The 19,451-nt window shown below is 50.5% G+C and overlaps 1 protein-coding gene across 1 annotated transcript in view; it reads right to left on the bottom strand.

Moving 5' to 3' along the window:
- ZMYND15 (zinc finger MYND-type containing 15) overlaps positions 1-19,451 on the bottom strand; it is a 47,044-nt gene that overhangs the window by 8,066 nt on the left and 19,527 nt on the right. Inside the window, exons 2-12 of the mRNA XM_088463906.1 lie at positions 16,067-16,422; positions 12,045-12,267; positions 10,295-10,450; positions 7,962-8,122; positions 7,392-7,526; positions 7,208-7,294; positions 6,987-7,103; positions 6,762-6,850; positions 6,032-6,133; positions 5,452-5,575; positions 4,122-4,180 (exon numbers count right to left, since the gene is read on the bottom strand). Of these exons, the coding sequence (XP_088320032.1) occupies positions 4,122-4,180; positions 5,452-5,575; positions 6,032-6,133; positions 6,762-6,850; positions 6,987-7,103; positions 7,208-7,294; positions 7,392-7,526; positions 7,962-8,122; positions 10,295-10,450; positions 12,045-12,267; positions 16,067-16,415 (1,602 nt within the window). The 5' untranslated portion in view covers positions 16,416-16,422. The remainder of the gene's footprint in view (positions 1-4,121; positions 4,181-5,451; positions 5,576-6,031; positions 6,134-6,761; positions 6,851-6,986; positions 7,104-7,207; positions 7,295-7,391; positions 7,527-7,961; positions 8,123-10,294; positions 10,451-12,044; positions 12,268-16,066; positions 16,423-19,451) is intronic.

Raw genomic sequence — 19,451 nt, 5'->3', positions numbered from 1 at the left:
ACAGGCTCATAGCTCCCTTCTGTCACTGTGTCGCCCTGCAGGGGGAGGGACGGGCTCATAGCTCCCTTCTGTGTCACCCTGCAGGGGGAGGGAAAGGCTCATAGCTCCCTTCTGTCTGTGTCACCCTGCAGGGGGAGGGACAGGCTCATAGCTCCCTTCTGTCTGTGTCACCCTGCAGGGGGAGGGACAGGCTCATAGCTCCCTTCTGTCTGTGTCACCCTGCAGGGGGAGGGGCAGGCTCATAGCTCCCTTCTGTCTGTGTCACCCTGCAGGGGGAGGGGCAGGCTCATAGCTCCCTTCTGTCTGTGTCACCCTGCAGAGGGAGGGACAGGCTCATAGCTCCCTTGTCACTGTGTCACCCTGCAAGGGGAGGGACAGGCTCATAGCTCCCTTCTGTGTCACCCTGCAGGGGGAGGGACAGGCTCAAAGCTCCCTTCTGTCTGTGTCACCCTGCAGGGGGAGGGACAGGCTCATAGTTCCCTTCTGTCTGTGTCACCCTGCAGGGGGAGGGACAGGCTCATAGCTCCCTTCTGTCTGTGTCACCCTGCAGGGGGAGGGACAGGCTCATAGCTCCCTTCTGTGTCACCCTGCAGGGGGAGGGACAGGCTTAAAGCTCCCTTCTGTCTGTGTCACCCTGCAGGGGGAGGGACAGGCTCATAGCTCCCTTCTGTCTGTGTCACCCTGCAGGGGGAGGGACAGGCTCATAGCTCCCTTCTGTCTGTGTCACCCTGCAGGGGGAGGGACAGACTCATAGCTCCCTTCTGTCTGTGTCACTGTGTCACCCTGCAGGGGGAGGGACAGGCTCATAGCTCCCTTCTGTCTGTGTCACCCTGCAGGGGGAGGGAAGGGACAGGCTCATAGCTCCCTTCTGTCTGTGTCAACCTGCAGGGGGAGAGACAGGCTCATAGCTCCCTTCTGTCTGTGTCACCCTGCAGGGGGAGGGACAGGCTCATAGCTCCCTTCTGTCTGTGTCACCCTGCAGGGGGAGGGACAGGCTCATAGCTCCCTTCTGTCTGTGTCACCCTGCAGGGGGAGGGACAGGCTCGTAGCTCCTTTCTGTCTTTGTCACAATGCAGGGGGAGGGAAGGGACAGGCTCATAGCTCCCTTCTGTCTGTGTCACCCTGCAGGGGGAGAGACAGGCTCATAGCTCCCTTCTGTCTGTGTCACCCTGCAGGGGGAGGGACAGGCTCATAGCTCCCTTCTGTCTGTGTCACCCTGCAGGGGGAGGGACAGGCTCATAGCTCCCTTCTGTCTGTGTCACCCTGCAGGGGGAGGGACGGGCTCATAGCTCCCTTCTGTCTGTGTCACCCTGCAGGGGGAGGGACAGGCTCATAGCTCCCTTCTGTCTGTGTCACCCTGCAGGGGGAGGGACAGGCTCATAGCTTCCTTCTGTCTGTGTCACCCTGCAGGGGGAGGGACAGGCTCATAGCTCCCTTCTGTCTACGTCACCCTGCAGGGGGAGGGACAGGCTCATAGCTCCCTTCTGTCTGTGTCACCCTGCAGGGGGAGGGAAGGGACAGGCTCATAGCTCCCTTCTGTCTGTGTCACCCTGCAGGGGGAGGGACAGGCTCATAGCTCCCTTCTGTCTGTGTCACCCTGCAGGGGGAGGGAAGGGACAGGCTCATAGCTCCCTTCTGTCTGTGTCACCCTGCAGGGGGAGGGACAGGCTCATAGCTCCCTTCTGTCTGTGTCACCCTGCAGGGGGAGGGACAGGCTCATAGCTCCCTTCTGTCTGTGTCACCCTGCAGGGGGAGGGACAGGCTCATAGCTCCCTTCTGTCACTGTGTCACCCTGCAGGGGGAGGGACAGGCTCATAGCTCCCTTCTGTCTGTGTCACCCTGCAGGGGGAGGGACAGGCTCAAAGTTCCCTTCTGTCTGTGTCACCCTGCAGGGGGAGGGACAGGCTCATAGCTCCCTTCTGTATGCGTCACCCTGCAGGGGGAGGGACAGACTCATAGCTCCCTTCTGTCTGTGTCACTGTGTCACCCTGCAGGGGAAGGGACAGGCTCATAGCTCCCTTCTGTCTCTGTCACCCTGCAGGGGGAGAGACAGACTCATAGCTCCCTTCTGTCTGTGTCACCCTGCAGGGGGAGGGACAGGCTCATAGCTCCCTTCTGTCTGTGTCACCCTGCAGGGGGAGGGACAGGCTCATAGCTCCCTTCTGTCTGTGTCACCCTGCAGGGGGAGGGACAGGCTCATAGCTCCCTTCTGTCTGTGTCACCCTGCAGGGGGAGGGAAGGGACAGGCTCATAGCTCCCTTCTGTCTGTGTCACCCTGCAGGGGGAGAGACAGGCTCATAGCTCCCTTCTGTCTGTGTCACCCTGCAGGGGGAGGGACAGGCTCATAGCTCCCTTCTGTCTGTGTCACCCTGCAGGGGGAGGGACAGGCTCATAGCTCCCTTCTGTCTGTGTCACCCTGCAGGGGGAGGGACGGGCTCATAGCTCCCTTCTGTCTGTGTCACCCTGCAGGGGGAGGGACAGGCTCATAGCTCCCTTCTGTCTGTGTCACCCTGCAGGGGGAGGGATAGGCTCATAGCTTCCTTCTGTCTGTGTCACCCTGCAGGGGGAGGGACGGTCTCATAGCTCCCTTCTGTCTGTGTCACCCTGCAGGGGGAGGGACAGGCTCATAGCTCCCTTCTGTCTGTGTCACCCTGCAGGGGGAGGGACAGGCTCATAGCTTCCTTCTGTCTGTGTCACCCTGCAGGGGGAGGGACAGGCTCATAGCTCCCTTCTGTCTGTGTCACCCTGCAGGGGGAGGGACAGGCTCATAGCTCCCTTCTGTCTGTGTCACCCTGCAGGGGGAGTGACGGGCTCATAGCTCCCTTCTGTCTGTGTCACCCTGCAGGGGGAGGGACGGGCTCATAGCTCCCTTCTATCTGTGTCACCCTGCAGGGGGAGGGACGGGCTCATAGCTCCCTTCTGTCTGTGTCACCCTGCAGGGGGAGGGACAGGCTCATAGCTCCCTTCTGTCTGTGTCACCCTGCAGGGGGAGGGACAGGCTCATAGCTTCCTTCTGTCTGTGTCACCCTGCAGGGGGAGGGACAGGCTCATAGCTTCCTTCTGTCTGTGTTACCCTGCAGGGGGAGGGACAGGCTCATAGCTCCCTTCTGTCTGTGTCACCCTGCAGGGGGAGGGACAGGCTCATAGCTCCCTTCTGTCTGTGTCACCTTGCAGGGGGAGGGAAGGGACAGGCTCATAGCTCCCTTCTGTCTGTGTCACCCTGCAGGGGGCGAGACAGGCTCATAGCTCCCTTCTGTCTGTGTCACCCTGCAGGGGGAGGGACAGGCTCATAGCTCCCTTCTGTCTGTGTCACCCTGCAGGGGGAGTGACGGGCTCATAGCTCCCTTCTGTCTGTGTCACCCTGCAGGGGGAGGGACGGGCTCATAGCTCCCTTCTATCTGTGTCACCCTGCAGGGGGAGGGACGGGCTCATAGCTCCCTTCTGTCTGTGTCACCCTGCAGGGGGAGGGACAGGCTCATAGCTCCCTTCTGTCTGTGTCACCCTGCAGGGGGAGGGACAGGCTCATAGCTTCCTTCTGTCTGTGTCACCCTGCAGGGGGAGGGACAGGCTCATAGCTTCCTTCTGTCTGTGTCACCCTGCAGGGGGAGGGACAGGCTCATAGCTCCCTTCTGTCTGTGTCACCCTGCAGGGGGAGGGACAGGCTCATAGCTCCCTTCTGTCTGTGTCACCTTGCAGGGGGAGGGAAGGGACAGGCTCATAGCTCCCTTCTGTCTGTGTCACCCTGCAGGGGGCGAGACAGGCTCATAGCTCCCTTCTGTCTGTGTCACCCTGCAGGGGGAGGGACAGGCTCATAGCTCCCTTCTGTCTGTGTCACCCTGCAGGGGGAGGGACAGGCTCATAGCTCCCTTCTGTCTGTGTCACCCTGCAGGGGGAGGGACGGTCTCATAGCTCCCTTCTGTCTGTGTCACCCTGCAGGGGGAGGGACAGGCTCATAGCTCCCTTCTGTCTGTGTCACCCTGCAGGGGGAGGGACAGGCTCATAGCTCCCTTCTGTCTGTGTCACCCTGCAGGGGGAGGGGCAGGCTCATAGCTCCCTTCTGTCTGTGTCACCCTGCAGATATATGTGATAGGGGATAATTGCTGCATTACTATGTCACATACCTGCAGACGTGGTAGGGTACTCAGCCAGGTATCATTTAATCCAAACCCAGAGTTGAAACCTGCAGTGACAGTGATAGGAATGGTGGTTAGCAGGTGCTATGTTGCATTATATGGCAGATAATATATCCCACAGTTCCTATATACTGATCCCTGATTACTTTATTGTATATAAATCATATACTGTCTGTAATGCCAGAATACACCCCATAATATCTCTGGAGGGCACACGAAAGCCGCAATGCAGCCAAACTTCATCTCTCTGGGATGCAGAGCTGAGATCTCTGTCATGTGCTGACATCAGAGGCCGGTGCCCCAATTACATCCAGCTACCGTGATCTTCCAAATGCCGGAATCACCAACCGGACCCCACAGCCAGACTAACTCGCCCATCATGGCTAAAGCCCAAATCTGTGCTCTAGAGTTTATTGCCGCAGATAGCTCTGTGGGGACCCCGAATGATATCACCCAACAACATCCTGTAGCCAGAACCCCAAACACCCTACTGCAGAGGTCATCCAAGAACGGGACCACGGTGACCCCCTCTGACCAGAGAGACCGTCACTATTGGTATTAGAATATCCCCAGAGCAGGAGACACGCATGAAGTGGTGGACACCTCTCCTTTCCTTCTACAGGAATTACTTAACTTTCATTATAATGAGTTACGAAACGTAAAGAGTCCGTGAAGGACCTCGTTCCGAGATTCCAGGTCCTCTACCGACCTGCTTCATGGGATATTACAAATACACTACATCGTAATTACCAGGCCAGCCTGTAAAACAGATTCCTTTCTAGAAGCTACTAGTAGGAGAGAGGCAAAGTTATATTCTGTATCTTAGATCTTGTGTGGCGTCCAGTCACTCCCCGAATCCCCACAAACAGGACGAGCTGACTGCTGCTGCTCCGACACTTTGGGGGCAATTCAATTCACCACGCCGTTTGCCTGGTCGGGAATTGGTTAAGTTGGAGAATGACCATTCTCGCGACGTAACCTGGGTGTTTACGCGCAAGAACCGGCATTCTCCGACTAAAGTACCCGGCCGCGCGACTGTCACCGCTGCGCTAAGCTGGAAATCAGCCACGCGGCCGGTATTTTAGTCAGATTTAGTCGGAAGAAATCCTTTCAGTCTCAAAACAGCGCTGTGAATTGAATCGACCCCTTTGTGCCTCAGGGGTTCACCAAATTCAGAACTTAAAAACCTGAAGTAACGGGAAAGTATCTGGAGAGATGGAACCTCATCTTCTTGTTGAGCCTCCACCTTCCATGGACTATATGTAACCCAATTTGTTTTATGTTCTCTATTCTTATGAATATCTGCCATGGTACAAACCAATCACAAGGTCCGGTTTAGCCGCTTGGAGGGTGTGATAGGGCCGGACGTGGACTTTGACATGGATGCCGCGCACTCCTCTCCCGTTAGTAAATGTATCATCGGAGCAGACCACCTCGGACTCCTGCGGGAAGAGGAGTAGGGTTGTTAAAATTTCACGTCAAGATTACAGGGTGATGGCCCAGACATTGCCAGGGCGGTGCAAGGTTTCCAGGCACCATAGGCAACATTTCAACCACCGCCCCTGCTCCCTCCTATTCATAATATGCCACGCACCAGTCTCCCCAGTAATATAACATGCCACACAGCAGTGTCCCAAATTCATAATATACTATATAGAATATTACACACAGAAGAGCGCCAAAATCATAATGTACCTCATAACACTGCCGCAAATTCATAATATGCCACACAGCTGTGCCACAAATTCATTATATGCCAATCAGCCATGAATTATGCCATTCATTATTGTTTTGTAGACTCAGCGGCGCCCTCCAGTGGTCAGCGGCTGCCTAAGGTTGCCTAATGGTAGCACCGGCCCTGGACATTACCCCTTTACCGCTCTCCCCGATCATCTCACCTGCTTGTGTATTATGAAGCTTCTTTCATCCTCCTCCGCTGGGAGATCTGTGCCCACAAAGACCAACTCCAACACCACGTTGGGCATCAACACCGCCAGTTCCTGCCAGGAGAGATCAATGCGATAAATTACCATGTTCAATTATTTTTGCACAGTTACATATAGGAGGTGGGTTGAACGAAGACGCAGGTACATGCTACTGCTGGTGGGTTTTGCCGTCACCGCTTCATGTGGTCAGGAGGCTGCAGATTATCGATTTACCGGGACCGGTCTTGTAGGCGTGGACAGGGTCCATGTCTTCAACGCAGACTTCCTGGCCCTGGCTGAGCAGTTCAGCTGGCCAGTATGAGTAAGCTGAGGTGGCCGATGGCTGCTGCCACAGCGACCGGTGATCCAATGCCGCATGTTAGGTCGCTGCACTTGGATCTGCAATGCTGGCAGTGGGCATCTTTTACCTTGATGCCTCCTGCTTCATTAGCATTTTTTTTTATCATTGCTGCTTTGTCCATATGGCGCACAGCTCTGAATCACCCGCAAAGTCGCAGCGGCTGTGTTAATAGCGAGCATCCATCTCGGAATATGTTGGCGCAATATAAAGTAACTGCTAAATAAAATATATAATGTTGTGATCAGGCTGCAGCTCCGTAATCTACATCCTGGCACTTTGTACCCCATCCTGGGCTTTGCATGTAGTGGCCTCCGCCATGTGGGAAGATGGCGTGCGACTTACCCAGAAGAGTAGGATGCTTGTGTATTCCCGTCCTGCCTCTATAATGTGGATCTTCAGTGACTGTTTCTTTAGGATATTCAGCTCAGGAACTAGAGGAAAAGGAAGAGTCGGTGTCACTAAATTTTCCGAGAGTCCCCGGACATGATGACTCTCATTGGTCATTTTTAATTTGCCACCAAAACTATCCTGTCTTGTGGGAACCTTCCATTCCCCCTAAATACTCACAGTGCTGAGGAACCATTGCGGAGATTATGTGATAGATGGTCAGCGGATAGCTGAGAAGAGCAGCTACAGGATTGTTTAAATTCAGGCCCCTCCAGGCATAGTACTCCTTCCAGGTCACTAGAAGACAGCGGGAGAGTCCGATGAAGAAGAGATGGGGTCTGGAAGATTGGTGACGCAGACAAGGCCGAGAATATGGAGGTCACCTCCGTCCAGTCGCTTACCCAATGAGCTCTTGCGCTTTTCCTTACAGTTCTGCTTGAGAAGAACCTCTGTGTCCTTCAGAAGGGGCTCAGAACGTTCTCTTCCACCTGTAACACATAACGATTGACATCCATAGCAGCTTTTTATGTGAAGGACAAAGGACTGGTTCCTACAAGAGGAAAAGATGGTCAGTAAGGTTCTCACCATCTAGGTCCCAGGCGGGTTTCTTCAGCTGCAGGCAGCTGCAGTAGTGATGGACGCTTTCCACCGTCCAGTATCCTCTGGTGAGACCCCGATCACTCAGGAACTTCTCCTTGTCAAATGTGCGGCTTGTCACCTCTATGAGGAGAAGACCAAGGATAAAATAAGGACGAGGCGATGGAGAGAGAGATGTGGGACATGGAGCCGGGACTTGGAAGAACAAGAGAGGGGTGAAAGATGGTGCAGGAACATATAGGATGGATGAGGAGGAAGGCAGGACATGGAGCAGCGATAGTAGATGAAGGGATGAGTCAGATAGATGGAGAATAAAGAAGAAAATACAGAGAATGAACGATGGAAAACGGAAGATGGAGAAGGGAACAGAGGAAACAGAAAATATAGTATTGGATGAGAAGAAGACGGAGCCTGGACCAGGAGAATAAAGGTTTAAACACCATCTATAGAGACTTTACTGTGATCTATAATGGAGAGCATTAGGGATGAGAAGGTTAGGGGGGTGGTGGCACCCAGGCCCACATATGTCCCAGGAATATCCCACTGGTTAGCGCCCACCTTTGCTGAAGCCAAATGGCAGATTCGCCAACGTGTCCTCACACTTCATAAACTGCTTCATCTTCTCACACCAGTGCTCGTGGCTGATATCCGAGGGGCATTTCTTCCAGTCAGACGCTTTACACATCTCCGAGCAGTAGAGAACCGCGCCACACTTATCGCTAAAGGCAGAGAGACGTCATCAGACATAACAGGTCTACATATGAAGTGACTCCGGATTACACGGGGAATTAACAAACAGTGCTGGGTGGCTCCAGATTGAGTTTGAAGAATGGGCTGGATTTATATACAGAGTGACTCCAGATTATAGGTACAGGATAATACAGTGCTGGGATTATATACAGAGTGACTCCAGAATATAGGGACAGGATAATACAGTTCTGGGATTATATACATAGTGAATCCTGATTATAGGGACAGGATAATACAGTGCTGGTATTACATACAGAGTGACTCCTGATTATAGGGCCTGGATAATACAGTGCTGGTATTATATAAAGAGTGACTACTGATTATAGGGACAGGATAAAAGAGTGCAGGGATTATATACAGAGTGACTCCTGATTATAGGGACAGGATAAAACAGTGCAGGGATTATATACAGAGTGACTCCAGATTATAGGGACAGGGTAATACAGTGCAGTGATTATATACAGAGTGACCCCAGATTATAGGGACAGGATAATACAGTGCTGGGATTACATACACAGAGACTCCTGATTATAGGGACAGGGTAATACAGTGCTGGTGTTATATACAGAGTGACTCCTGATTATAAAGACAGGATAAAACAGTGCAGGGATTATATACAGAGTGACTCCAGATTATAGGTACAGGATAATACAGTGCTGGGATTATATACAGACTAGTGACTCCTGATTATAATGACAGGGTAATACAGACTAGTGACTCCTGATTATAGGGACAGAGTAATACAGTGCTGGGTTAATTAACAGACTAGTGACTCCAGATTATAGGGACAGAGTAATATAGTGCTGGGATTATATACAGAGTGACTCCTGAATATAGGGACAGGATAATACAGTGCTGGTACTATATACAGAGTGACTCATGATTATAGGGACAGGATAATACAGTGCTGGTATTATATACAGAGTGACTCCAGATTATAGGGACAGAGGAAAACAGTGCTGGTATTATATACAGAGTGACTCCTGATTATAGGGACAGGATAATACAGTGCTGGGATTATATACAGACTAGTGACTCCAGATTATAGGGACAGAGTACTACAGTGCTGGGATTATATACAGAGTGACTCCTGATTATAGGGACAGTTTAATACAGTTGCTGGAATTATATACAGAGTGACTCCTGATTATAGGGACAGGGTAATACAGTGCTGGAATTACATACAGAGTGACTCTTGATTATAGGGGCAGGGTAATACAGTGCTGGGATTATATACAGAGTGACTCCTGATTATAGGGACAGGATAATGCAGTGCTGAGATTATATACATAGTGACTCCTGATTATAGGGACAGGGTAATACAGTGCTGGGATTATATACAGAGTGACTCCTGATTATAGGGACAGGGTAATACAGTGCTGGGATTATATACAGAGTGACTCCTGATTATAGGGACAGGGTAATACAGTGCTGGGATTATATACAGAGTGACTCCTGATTATAGGGACAGAGTAATACAGTGCTGGGATTATATACATAGTGACTCCTGATTATAGGGACAGGGTAATACAGTGCTGGGATTATATACATAGTGACTCCTGATTATAGGGACAGAGTAATACAGTGCTGGTATTATATACAGAGTGACTCCTGATTATAGGGACAGGATAATACAGTGCTGGGATTATATACAGAGTGACTCCTGATTATAGGGACAGGATAATACAGTGCTGGGATTATATACAGAGTGACTCCTGATTATAGGGACAGGGTAATACAGTGCTGGGATTATATACAGAGTGACTCCTGATTATAGGGACAGAGTAATACAGTGCTGGGATTATATACAAAGTGACTCCAGATTATAGGGACAGAGTAAAACAGTGCTGGGATTATATACAAAGTGACTCCAGAATGAAGTGAGTCAGAAGCTGTCTTCGCACAGTAGCCGCATAACCGTTCTCCGCTAATCTTAGGCCCCAGGTCTGTATACAGTAACACAGCACCTTACAATGAATGCCCCGGTCTGAACTCTGGGCGTCATGTTATGTGACAAGAAGTGATATTATATGTTGATGGATGTAGAGCAAACGATACCAAATACCTGCGAGATCTTGCACCATACCTGGACGAAAACCACCTTTCACCCCTGCCCGCCAGCTCTTTACCCCTCGCCTTACCAAGGGGCAAGTGTCGCTTCAAAACTCCTTTTCTTACACACGTGGCAGCTTGGCACCAACTTGGCGGAGAAGACGAAGGCTGCGTCGCTGGACCACTCTCTCATCGGCTCCTCTTGGACTTGAACCCCCACGGAAGGGAGGAGTTTGCTGAGTAGGCTGGGGGGGGGGGGGGGCAGAGTGATAATTAGGGAGAGCAGGGAAACGGATCTATGCCGTTAAAATGAGACAATAAATCTTAGGGCCAAATTCAATTAGCCGCGAAAAGCCGAGGTCGGCGAAAAAAGCGCAATGTTTTCGCCTCATTCGCCCGTTTGTTTTCTCCATGCGTGTCCCCGCTTTTCGCCGTAATTAAATTACGAATGTAGTGAATAGCGAAACTAGTGAAAAGGACGGCATCTTTTGGGGTAATCAGTCTGTACCCCATAAAGAGCCTCACTGACCCTGGGGATCTATATAGAGGAGTATTAATAGCCCTAATAAATGTATTTAGTGATCTTATATTGAGTCAAAGGGCTGTTATAGGCATATGTGCATAAATATGGTAAAAAATGATAGAAAGCAATGGTTTTTTGAGAAAAATAAGTACCGTAGATAAATTTGGGGTACATGTAAATGGGTGCTAGTATGTTCTGGTGTCTCTAAAGTGAAGATTTAAAAAAAAAAACACTGAAAAATACTCCTGCTGGAGCCTCCTGCAATCCTAAAAACACCTGTCTCATCCCACCCCTCCCCTTCCCAAAATACCAGGCCCCCTTCTTTTACCCATTTTCCAACATTTTTTACATTTCTGCCCCAAAAATTACATGTCTTTTTATATATAAAATATATTTTCTTTTTTCCAAAGTAGTCATTAGGGGGGGGGGGGTGTCCAAAGGGTTCTGAACCCTGGACCTGATTGCTCTGAATCAGGGCGGATTATTTTTTTTTAAAAATCCGAGTCCAGGCCGCTCGCATAGCTGTGGGTGACCACCCACAGCTTTTGCGAGCGGCCTGGCGATGGTGGCGATAATCGCGACCATCGGGCGTGCGACGAGACCCTTGTGGTAGGGTCTCTGTTCCCGCAAGCCCCAGTGAACTTCCTGCTCTAACAGACAGCGACAGCCGCCCCGTTGATCGACAGCCGCCCCATTTTGTAGCGAGCCACAGAGCGAGTGAAGTTCTCGCTCGCGCGTGCGCACTGGCCGACCATCGACCCACTTGCGAGAGCTATGCGCTCACGAGCGGGTCTGAATCAGGCCCCCAGTCCCCACGTTTGCACACCAAAATATGGAGTTTGCACTTCTTTTCTCCTGCCTTTTGCTGGAGAAACTTTTTCGTCTGTTTTTTGCCTATGGAGTCTTCACCTAGGCGAGTGAATACGCCGATACTTTGAAAACAGGTGAAAAATTTTCGCCGATGTCGGCTTTTCGCTGCCAATTGAATCCGGCCCTTAGGCTCACTGTGCAGTTTGTTTATTCCTTTAGTAAATAACGAGTAATGGGGAATCTTCTACCTGCCCCACCACACACCTCGTCATAGCCATCCTGTAACTTACCGTCACTAAGCCAACTTCATACAGGAAACGCTTGTTCAGTCAGGATTAGCGGCCGATGTGTTATTCCTGCGCGTGCGTCTGAGTTGCGCTGTACATGTGTCGCTATGGTTACCGCAGTGCACCCACTGGCTGTGATCCAGGCACCGAGCAGTGCCAGTCCCCTCTCCCACCCCCGTACGCCCTCACCCAGGGCAAGGCCCTTACCGCCATACTTACTAGCGCTCCAAAGGCTCTGACACCGCCACTCTCATGGGCCGCCGGGGCCGGCCACTGCCCATTGGTCTCGCCATGCACTGGCACAGCAGATGGTAGGCTCTGACTGCCCTCACCAGCGGCTCTCTCTGGCTGTCGCACCGGCCGGCCATTAGGAAGTCTATGCCCATCACAGCACCCGCGTCCTCCACCACTACCAGCAGGTACTGGATCCGGCACAGGTCACCTGAGGAGTAACAGAAGGCGTCACAACCAAGTAATAAATGGCGCAGGTCGCTCCGGATACACCCAAGGCGCTCGTTACCTGCGTCCCATCATCTGGATATTGTGAATGAGACACAGAAGGTAAGGTCGCTGCTTAGGGCCTGATCCAGCCGCGGACGCTAATTCAATCACAGCTGCGATTTTGCACGGAACGTGGCTGCGAAAATATGCCAATGCGTCTAGAGCTTACCCGTGCATAAGGACGCGCAGCGCTACTTTCTCATATCCATCCAACATCGCTCCTCTGCATAAACATCAGTAACATCGGCGCACATCGGTTGGTTACAAAGGCATGTAAGGGAGCTGTGACCAGCCACAAACACAGCCGTCTCACCTGACATGCTGCAAACGCAATCGCTAATTTATGCACGCCCATGAAATGGCGTTCCATCAGACACGCCTGAGTTTACCTAACCTCCCCCTTTACCTCCCCCCAAACCCTGACTACATGACACTGGCTTTGCGAATGGATCCTCTGTACATACGTAATCACAAAGCATTCGCGACGTGTGCGCGGTGTAATTTACACGCTTGCGCAATGGCCAATAAACGCTCAGTCACCATTGCGTCCGCTGCTGAATCAGGGACTGTTCTGAGAAGAGCAAAGTGGAGGACCCTTAGAGTGGTCGGGACCCCCTTGCCGGGCTCCATCTAATGCATTGTAAGCTGCTGTGGTACTAAAGACACTGGCCTGCAATATGTATATATGATAGGCTGTGTATTGCTAAACACATACTAGCATGTCAGGGAGAGTGTGAAAGCCGCACCTATGAGCGTGGTGGTAAAGTGGGCGTGTCCTGCTACATCTGAGGGGCGTATCATACATGTGATGGGCGTGTCCTGCTACATCTGAGGGGCGTATCATACATGTGATGGGCGTGTCCTGCTACATCTGAGGGGCGTATCATACATGTGATGGGCGTGTCCTGCTACATCTGAGGGGCGTATCATACATGTGATGGGCGTGTACTGCTACATCTGAGAGGCGTGTCATACATGTGATGGGCGTGTCCTGCTACATCTGAGGGGCATATCATACATGTGATGGGCGTGTCCTGCTACATCTGAGGGGAGTGTCATACATGTGATGAGCGTGTTCTGCTACATCTGAGGGGCGTGTCATACATGTGATGGGCGTGTCCTGCTACATCTGAGGGGAGTGTCATACATGTGATGGGCGTGTGCTGCTACATCTGAGGGGCGTATCATACATGTGATGGGCGTGTACTGTAACATCTGAGGGGCGTATCATACATGTGATGGGCGTGTCCTGCTACATCTGAGGGGCGTATCATACATGTGATGGGCGTGTCCTGCTACATCTGAGGGGCGTATCATACATGTGATGGGCGTGTCCTGCTACATCTGAGGGGCGTATCATACATGTGATGGGCGTGTCCTGCTACATCTGAGGGGCGTATCATACATGTGATGGGCGTGTCCTGCTACATCTGAGAGGCATGTCATACATGTGATGGGCGTGTGCTGCTACATCTGAGGGGCATATCATACATGTGATGGGCGTGTCCTGCTACATCTGAGGGGAGTGTCATACATGTGATGAGCGTGTTCTGCTACATCTGAGGGGCGTGTCATACATGTGATGGGCGTGTCCTGCTACATCTGAGGGGAGTGTCATACATGTGATGGGCGTGTGCTGCTACATCTGAGGGGCGTATCATGCATGTGATGGGCGTGTACTGTAACATCTGAGGGGAGTGTCATACATGTGATGGGCGTGTTCTGCTACATCTGAGGGGCGTGTCATACATGTGATGGGCGTGTCCTGCTACATCTGAGGGGGGTGTCATACATGTGATGGGCGTGTGCTGCTACATCTGAGGGGCGTGTCATACATGTGATGGGCGTGTACTGCTACATCTGAGGGGCGTGTCATACATGTGATGGGCGTGTCCTGCTACATCTGAGGGGCATGTCATACATGTGATGGGCGTGTACTGCTACATCTGAGGGGCGTGTCATACATTGATAGGCGTGTACTGCTACATCTGAGGGGCGTGTCATACATTGATGGGCATGTACTGCTACATCTGAGGGGCGTGTCATACATTGATGGGCGTGTACTGCTACATCTGAGGGGCGTGTCATAAACCTGACTTGCTGATGAAAGCTTTAGTCCTAGCTCAGAGCTACATTGCAGTGTAAGGGTAAAGCTGCCCAGCATTTGTGGGCTACATGCAGAAGCAGCCAGTATTTACCCTGCATGCAAAGATATAAATGTATTTGTCCTCCCCTTACATTGCTGCAAGCTTTTTCCAGGTACAGTTACTTGCTTTACTCCCACCTCAGAATTACGGGCCTGATTCAGCAAGGAACGCAGTGTCTTATACGCACGCAATCGGATGATTATTTCACACACATTGCAGTGCGCATGCGCGAACCAGACGATGCAATCGGAACCTGCGATCGCTGTGTCGATGCAGACGCATCGTGGTGACGGGGGGATAGTCGGGCGAACACAGGCGTGTCAGTGCATTGGGGCGACGTTGGATGGGCGTGCATAAATTAGCCGCTGCGATACCAAACGCAGCCTGAGGCCTCATAGTGTGCGCTGAAGCAATACGTGAGTGAGGTCAGAGCTGTCTTACCTGTGCGTATGGGTCCGATGTTACTCGATGTTACCGATTATTTTGCTATGTTACCCTAGAATACGGAAGTGAGTAAGGGCAGTGGGCGTCCTTATGTCAGGCTGCGATCGCAATGCGAATGCACACATTTACATATCACCGCTGATATTAGCAACTGCGCTGCGTGCGTATAAGCAGAATAGCGTTCCGTAGGGAACCAGGCCCACAGCATACTTACCTGCTCTCCCAGAACTTGGTGCGGGAGACTCCTGATTTTTTAAGGTAGTCCCCCGCACCCCCGGAACACGTATCTAAAGATGGTCATCAGATCCCACAAGCAAACTTTCAGTGTCCAGAGGGCCTGATTCAGAGCAGGACGCTCTGAACGAGCGCCCGCTCTGATTCAGGGCGTTTTTTTTTTTTAATAGTGCGGCCTTTTGGCCGCTCGCATAGCTGTGGGTTACCACCCACACCTTATGCGAGCATCCATGATGATGGTCGCGATGGTCAAGACCATCGGGCTTGCGACGAAACCCTTGCGGTAGGGTCTCGTGGCCGCAAGCCCTGGAGTGATTTTGGCTCTATCAGAGCCAAAATCACTCCCACTGACATCACTAGTGATGTCAGTGGGGCCGGCCCCAGACGGTAGGCGTTCCCATGGGAACGCCTCCGTCTGGGCAGCCACGCCCCCGGCACGCCCACCAAAGGGGGCGTGCTGTCACTCACCATCAACAGCACGCCCCCTTTGGTGCGAGACCCATAATGACGCATGCGCACTTGGGCAACATCGACCCACTTGCGATCGCTCAGCGCTTGCGAGCGGGTCTGAATTAGGCCCAGAGTTTGCTGAATATGCGACAGCCACATTGCGCCCTTAATAATGGATGAGCCCCTCAGGGATAATGAGTAAGCCCCTAAGAGAATAGCCATCCAAGCATTATAACTTCCTACTACACCTGCACTAAGGATCCTTCATTCCTAGCGAAAAAATGTACAATCTGAGATCATGAGCACAAATGACAGGACCATCCGTATATAATATAACTGTGCTCTCGGATGGTCCTTCCCCTGTGATCCCATAAAACCTAACTACATCTGAGCCCAAAAGGGTCTATTTCTCATTTCCTGTGGGAAGCAGACCCCTGGGAGAAAGGTGACCCTGATCACACCCACCTGGCACCTGTGCTCCTTTGCTGGTCTTTCCGTCGGGAAGTCCGTCCAGATCCACGAGACTGACGTATTTTTCCAGGTCATTGAGGCGCAGGACGTCTTCGCCGTAGAAGTCGTCTGTGTTCTGCAGCTCGGGGTTCCTGGGCTGCAGACCGATGTTGTCGTTACGTAGGACATGGAGGAACCAACAGCTCGTTTCACGGGGAAGCGCCTTCAGCCTGCGCACCCGCTGGCGGTTCAACACGCTTCCGTCCATTCTACCAAAACAATCTATCAGGTAACGCTGGTACCAGCTGAACAGTAGCTCCGAATACTCCACCATGGCGTCACGGTAGCCGGAGGCAAACTCCATCGTTGTCCTACAGAGAATGGGAGAGACGGGTACAGTCTTTTCTGTAAAGCCTGCAAATGGCATTTTTCTATGTATTTTACAACTGATACAAAAAAAGTAATAGGAAAGCCTAATTTTTATTGAACAATGTCGTGATTACAGCCTAACCCAGAAGGTTGATCATACCTCCCGACTGACCAGATTTGGGGTCTATTTACTAAGCAGTGTTAGGAGTGAAAAGTGATAAGAAAGTGATAAAGTACTAGCCAATCAGCTCCTGTCATCTCACAGGTTTGAAAAATGACAGTTGGGAGCTGATTGGCTGGCACCTTATCACTTTTCAACCTGTCTCCTAACACTGCTTAGTAACTAGACCCCCTAGTCAGACAGGTTTTATTTATTTATTTATTAACAGTTTCTTGTATTGCGCAGCATATTCCGTTGCGCTTTACAATTGGAAACATTGATAGAACAAAACAGGGTAATAACAGACAGATATATAGGTAGGAAGGCCCTGCTTGCAAGCTTACAATCTATAGGGAAACAGGCATTGATACACAAGGATAGGTGCTATATATATTGCAATTTGGTCTGGCCAGAATGCAGAGTTTCTTGGGCTGCATGATCCAGTCACACAGGAATGTCGGCAAAATGTCAGGAGTATGTGAAAGAAAGACAATATGTGAGGTTATGTGTGGACTGTGAGAGGGGATGTGATAAGACATGGAAGCTATGAAGGTTATGTGGTCGGTTCTGGAATCTGATAAGCTTGTCTGAAGAGGTGAGTTTTCAGGGAACGCTTGAAGGATTGAAGAGTAGAGGTAAGTCTTATTGTGTGTGGTAAGGCATTCCATAGAGTGGGTGCAGCCCGAAGAAAGTCCTGTAACCGTGAATGGGAGCATGTAATGCGCGGGGATGAGAGACGCAGATCTTGTGCTGAGCGGAGAGGTCGGGTTGGGAGATATTTTGAGATGAGTGAAGAGATGTATGTTGGTGTAATTCGGTTAATGGCCTTATGTGTGAGTAACAGTATTTTGTATTGAATACGGTAGAAAACCGGCAACCAATGGAGGGACTGACAGAGCGGGGCAGCAGACGATGAACGTTTGGTGAGGAAGATAAGCCTCGCAGCTGCATTCATAATGGATTGTAATGGCAATAGCCTGTTTTTGGGAAGACCAGTAAGGAGGCTATTGCAATAGTCAAAGCGGGAAATAATGAGTGCATGGATTGGAGTTTTTGCAGTGTCTTGTGTGAGATATGGTCGAATTTTGGATATGTTTTTTAGATGTATGTAACAGGATTTTGAGACAGATTGAATGTGGGGAACAAAGGACAGTTCAGAATCAAGGATGACACCAAGGCAGCGAGCTTGTGGGGTGGGGTGGATTGTTGAGTTATCAACAGTAATAGAGAGATCAGGTTGGTAACTGTTATTGGCTGGTGGAAATATAATTAATTCTGTTTTAGAAATATTAAGTTTCAGGTAGCGAGATGACATCCAAGATGAAATGGCAGAAAGACATTCAGTGACACGGACTAATACAGATGGAGATAAATCTGGGGAAGATACTGAAGGTAGATTTGAGTATCATCCGCATACAGATAGTACTGAAATCCAAAAGAGCGGATTAGTTTACCAAGAGAGGTGGTATAGATTGAGAATAGCAGAGGACCTAAGACAGAGCCTTGCGGTACTCCAACTGATAGAGGTAGCGAAGAGGAGACAGAATCAGAAAAACGAACAGTAAAAGAGCGATCAGACAGGTAGGAAGAGAACCAAGAAAGGGCTGTGTCCTTAAGACCTAGGGATTGTAATGTTTGTACGAGAAGAGAGTGGTCAACAGTGTCAAAAGCAGCAGAGAGATCTAGAAGAATTAGGAGTGAGTAATGGCCTTTAGCCTTGGCAGTGACCAGATCATTTACGACCTTAGTCAGTGCTGTCTCTGTGGAGTGTTGGGAACGGAAGCCAGACTGAAGTGGGTCCAATAAGTTGTGGGTGTTAAGAAAGTGAGTGAGGTGGGTTTAGGCAAGTCTCAAGTAGCTTGGAGGGGCATGGGAGCTGGGAGATAGGACGGTAATTTGAGAGTGTTAGGGTCAGAATTTAGTTTTTTTCAGAATGGGAGTAATCACTGCATGCTTGAACAGTGATGGAAAGATGCCAGTAGAAAGAGAGAGATTACAGATTTTAGTTAGGGTTGGGATGAGCACAGGAGACAGAGCTTTACTGATTTGTGAGGGTATAGGATCTAGAGGAGAGGTAGTAGATTAGGAGGATGAGAAAAGTGTAGATACTTCATCTTCGTTTGTGGGGTCAAATGAAGAGAATGTGCCAGAGGGTTCAGGTAGGGAATTGAGCAGGTAACTAGCTGAGGAAGAGCATACCATTTCATTTCGGATATTATCAAACTTGTCCCTAAAATAGGAAGCAAGATCATGCGCACTGATAGTAGCAGGTGGCTTGGGTGAGGGATGGGTAAGAAGCAGTTTAAATGTATTAAAAAGTCGCTTGGGGTTAGAGGCTTGAGCAGAGATAAGAGATTGGAAATATGTTTGTTTGGCAGTGTCCAGAGCAGTACGATAAGAGTTGTAGATAGACTTATATGTGAGGAAGTCACGTGGAGTGCGAGACTTTCGCCACTGACTTTACGTGAGAGTTTTTGTAGATGCCTTGTTAAGTTAGAATGCCACGGTTGATGTCTAAGTCTACGCGGAGTGTGATGGGTAGCTGGAGCTACTTCATCGAGGGCATTTTACAAGAATCTGGTTTAGGTGTGATGCAGCAGTCTCAGGAGAAGTGAATGTAGAAATTGGTCTTTGTTGTAGAGAGGTAGATGCTCTGTCCTCTGCACAGGAAGGCGGGGAGGGTATTATCAGTGTATACTCAGTATTATTATACAGAGCAGTGTGACCATTATCAGTCTATACTCAGTATTATTATACAGAGCGGTGTGACCATTATCAGCGTATACTCAGTATTATTATACAGAGCAGTGTGACCATTATCAGTCTATACTCAGTATTATTATACAGAGCGGTGTGACCATTATCAGCGTA

Source organism: Taudactylus pleione, unplaced genomic scaffold (assembly GCF_031769625.1).
Source record: "Taudactylus pleione unplaced genomic scaffold, aTauple2 ptg001495l, whole genome shotgun sequence".
Taxonomy (NCBI): Eukaryota; Metazoa; Chordata; class Amphibia; order Anura; family Myobatrachidae; genus Taudactylus; species Taudactylus pleione.
This window is presented reverse-complemented; position numbering and strand designations above follow the sequence as displayed.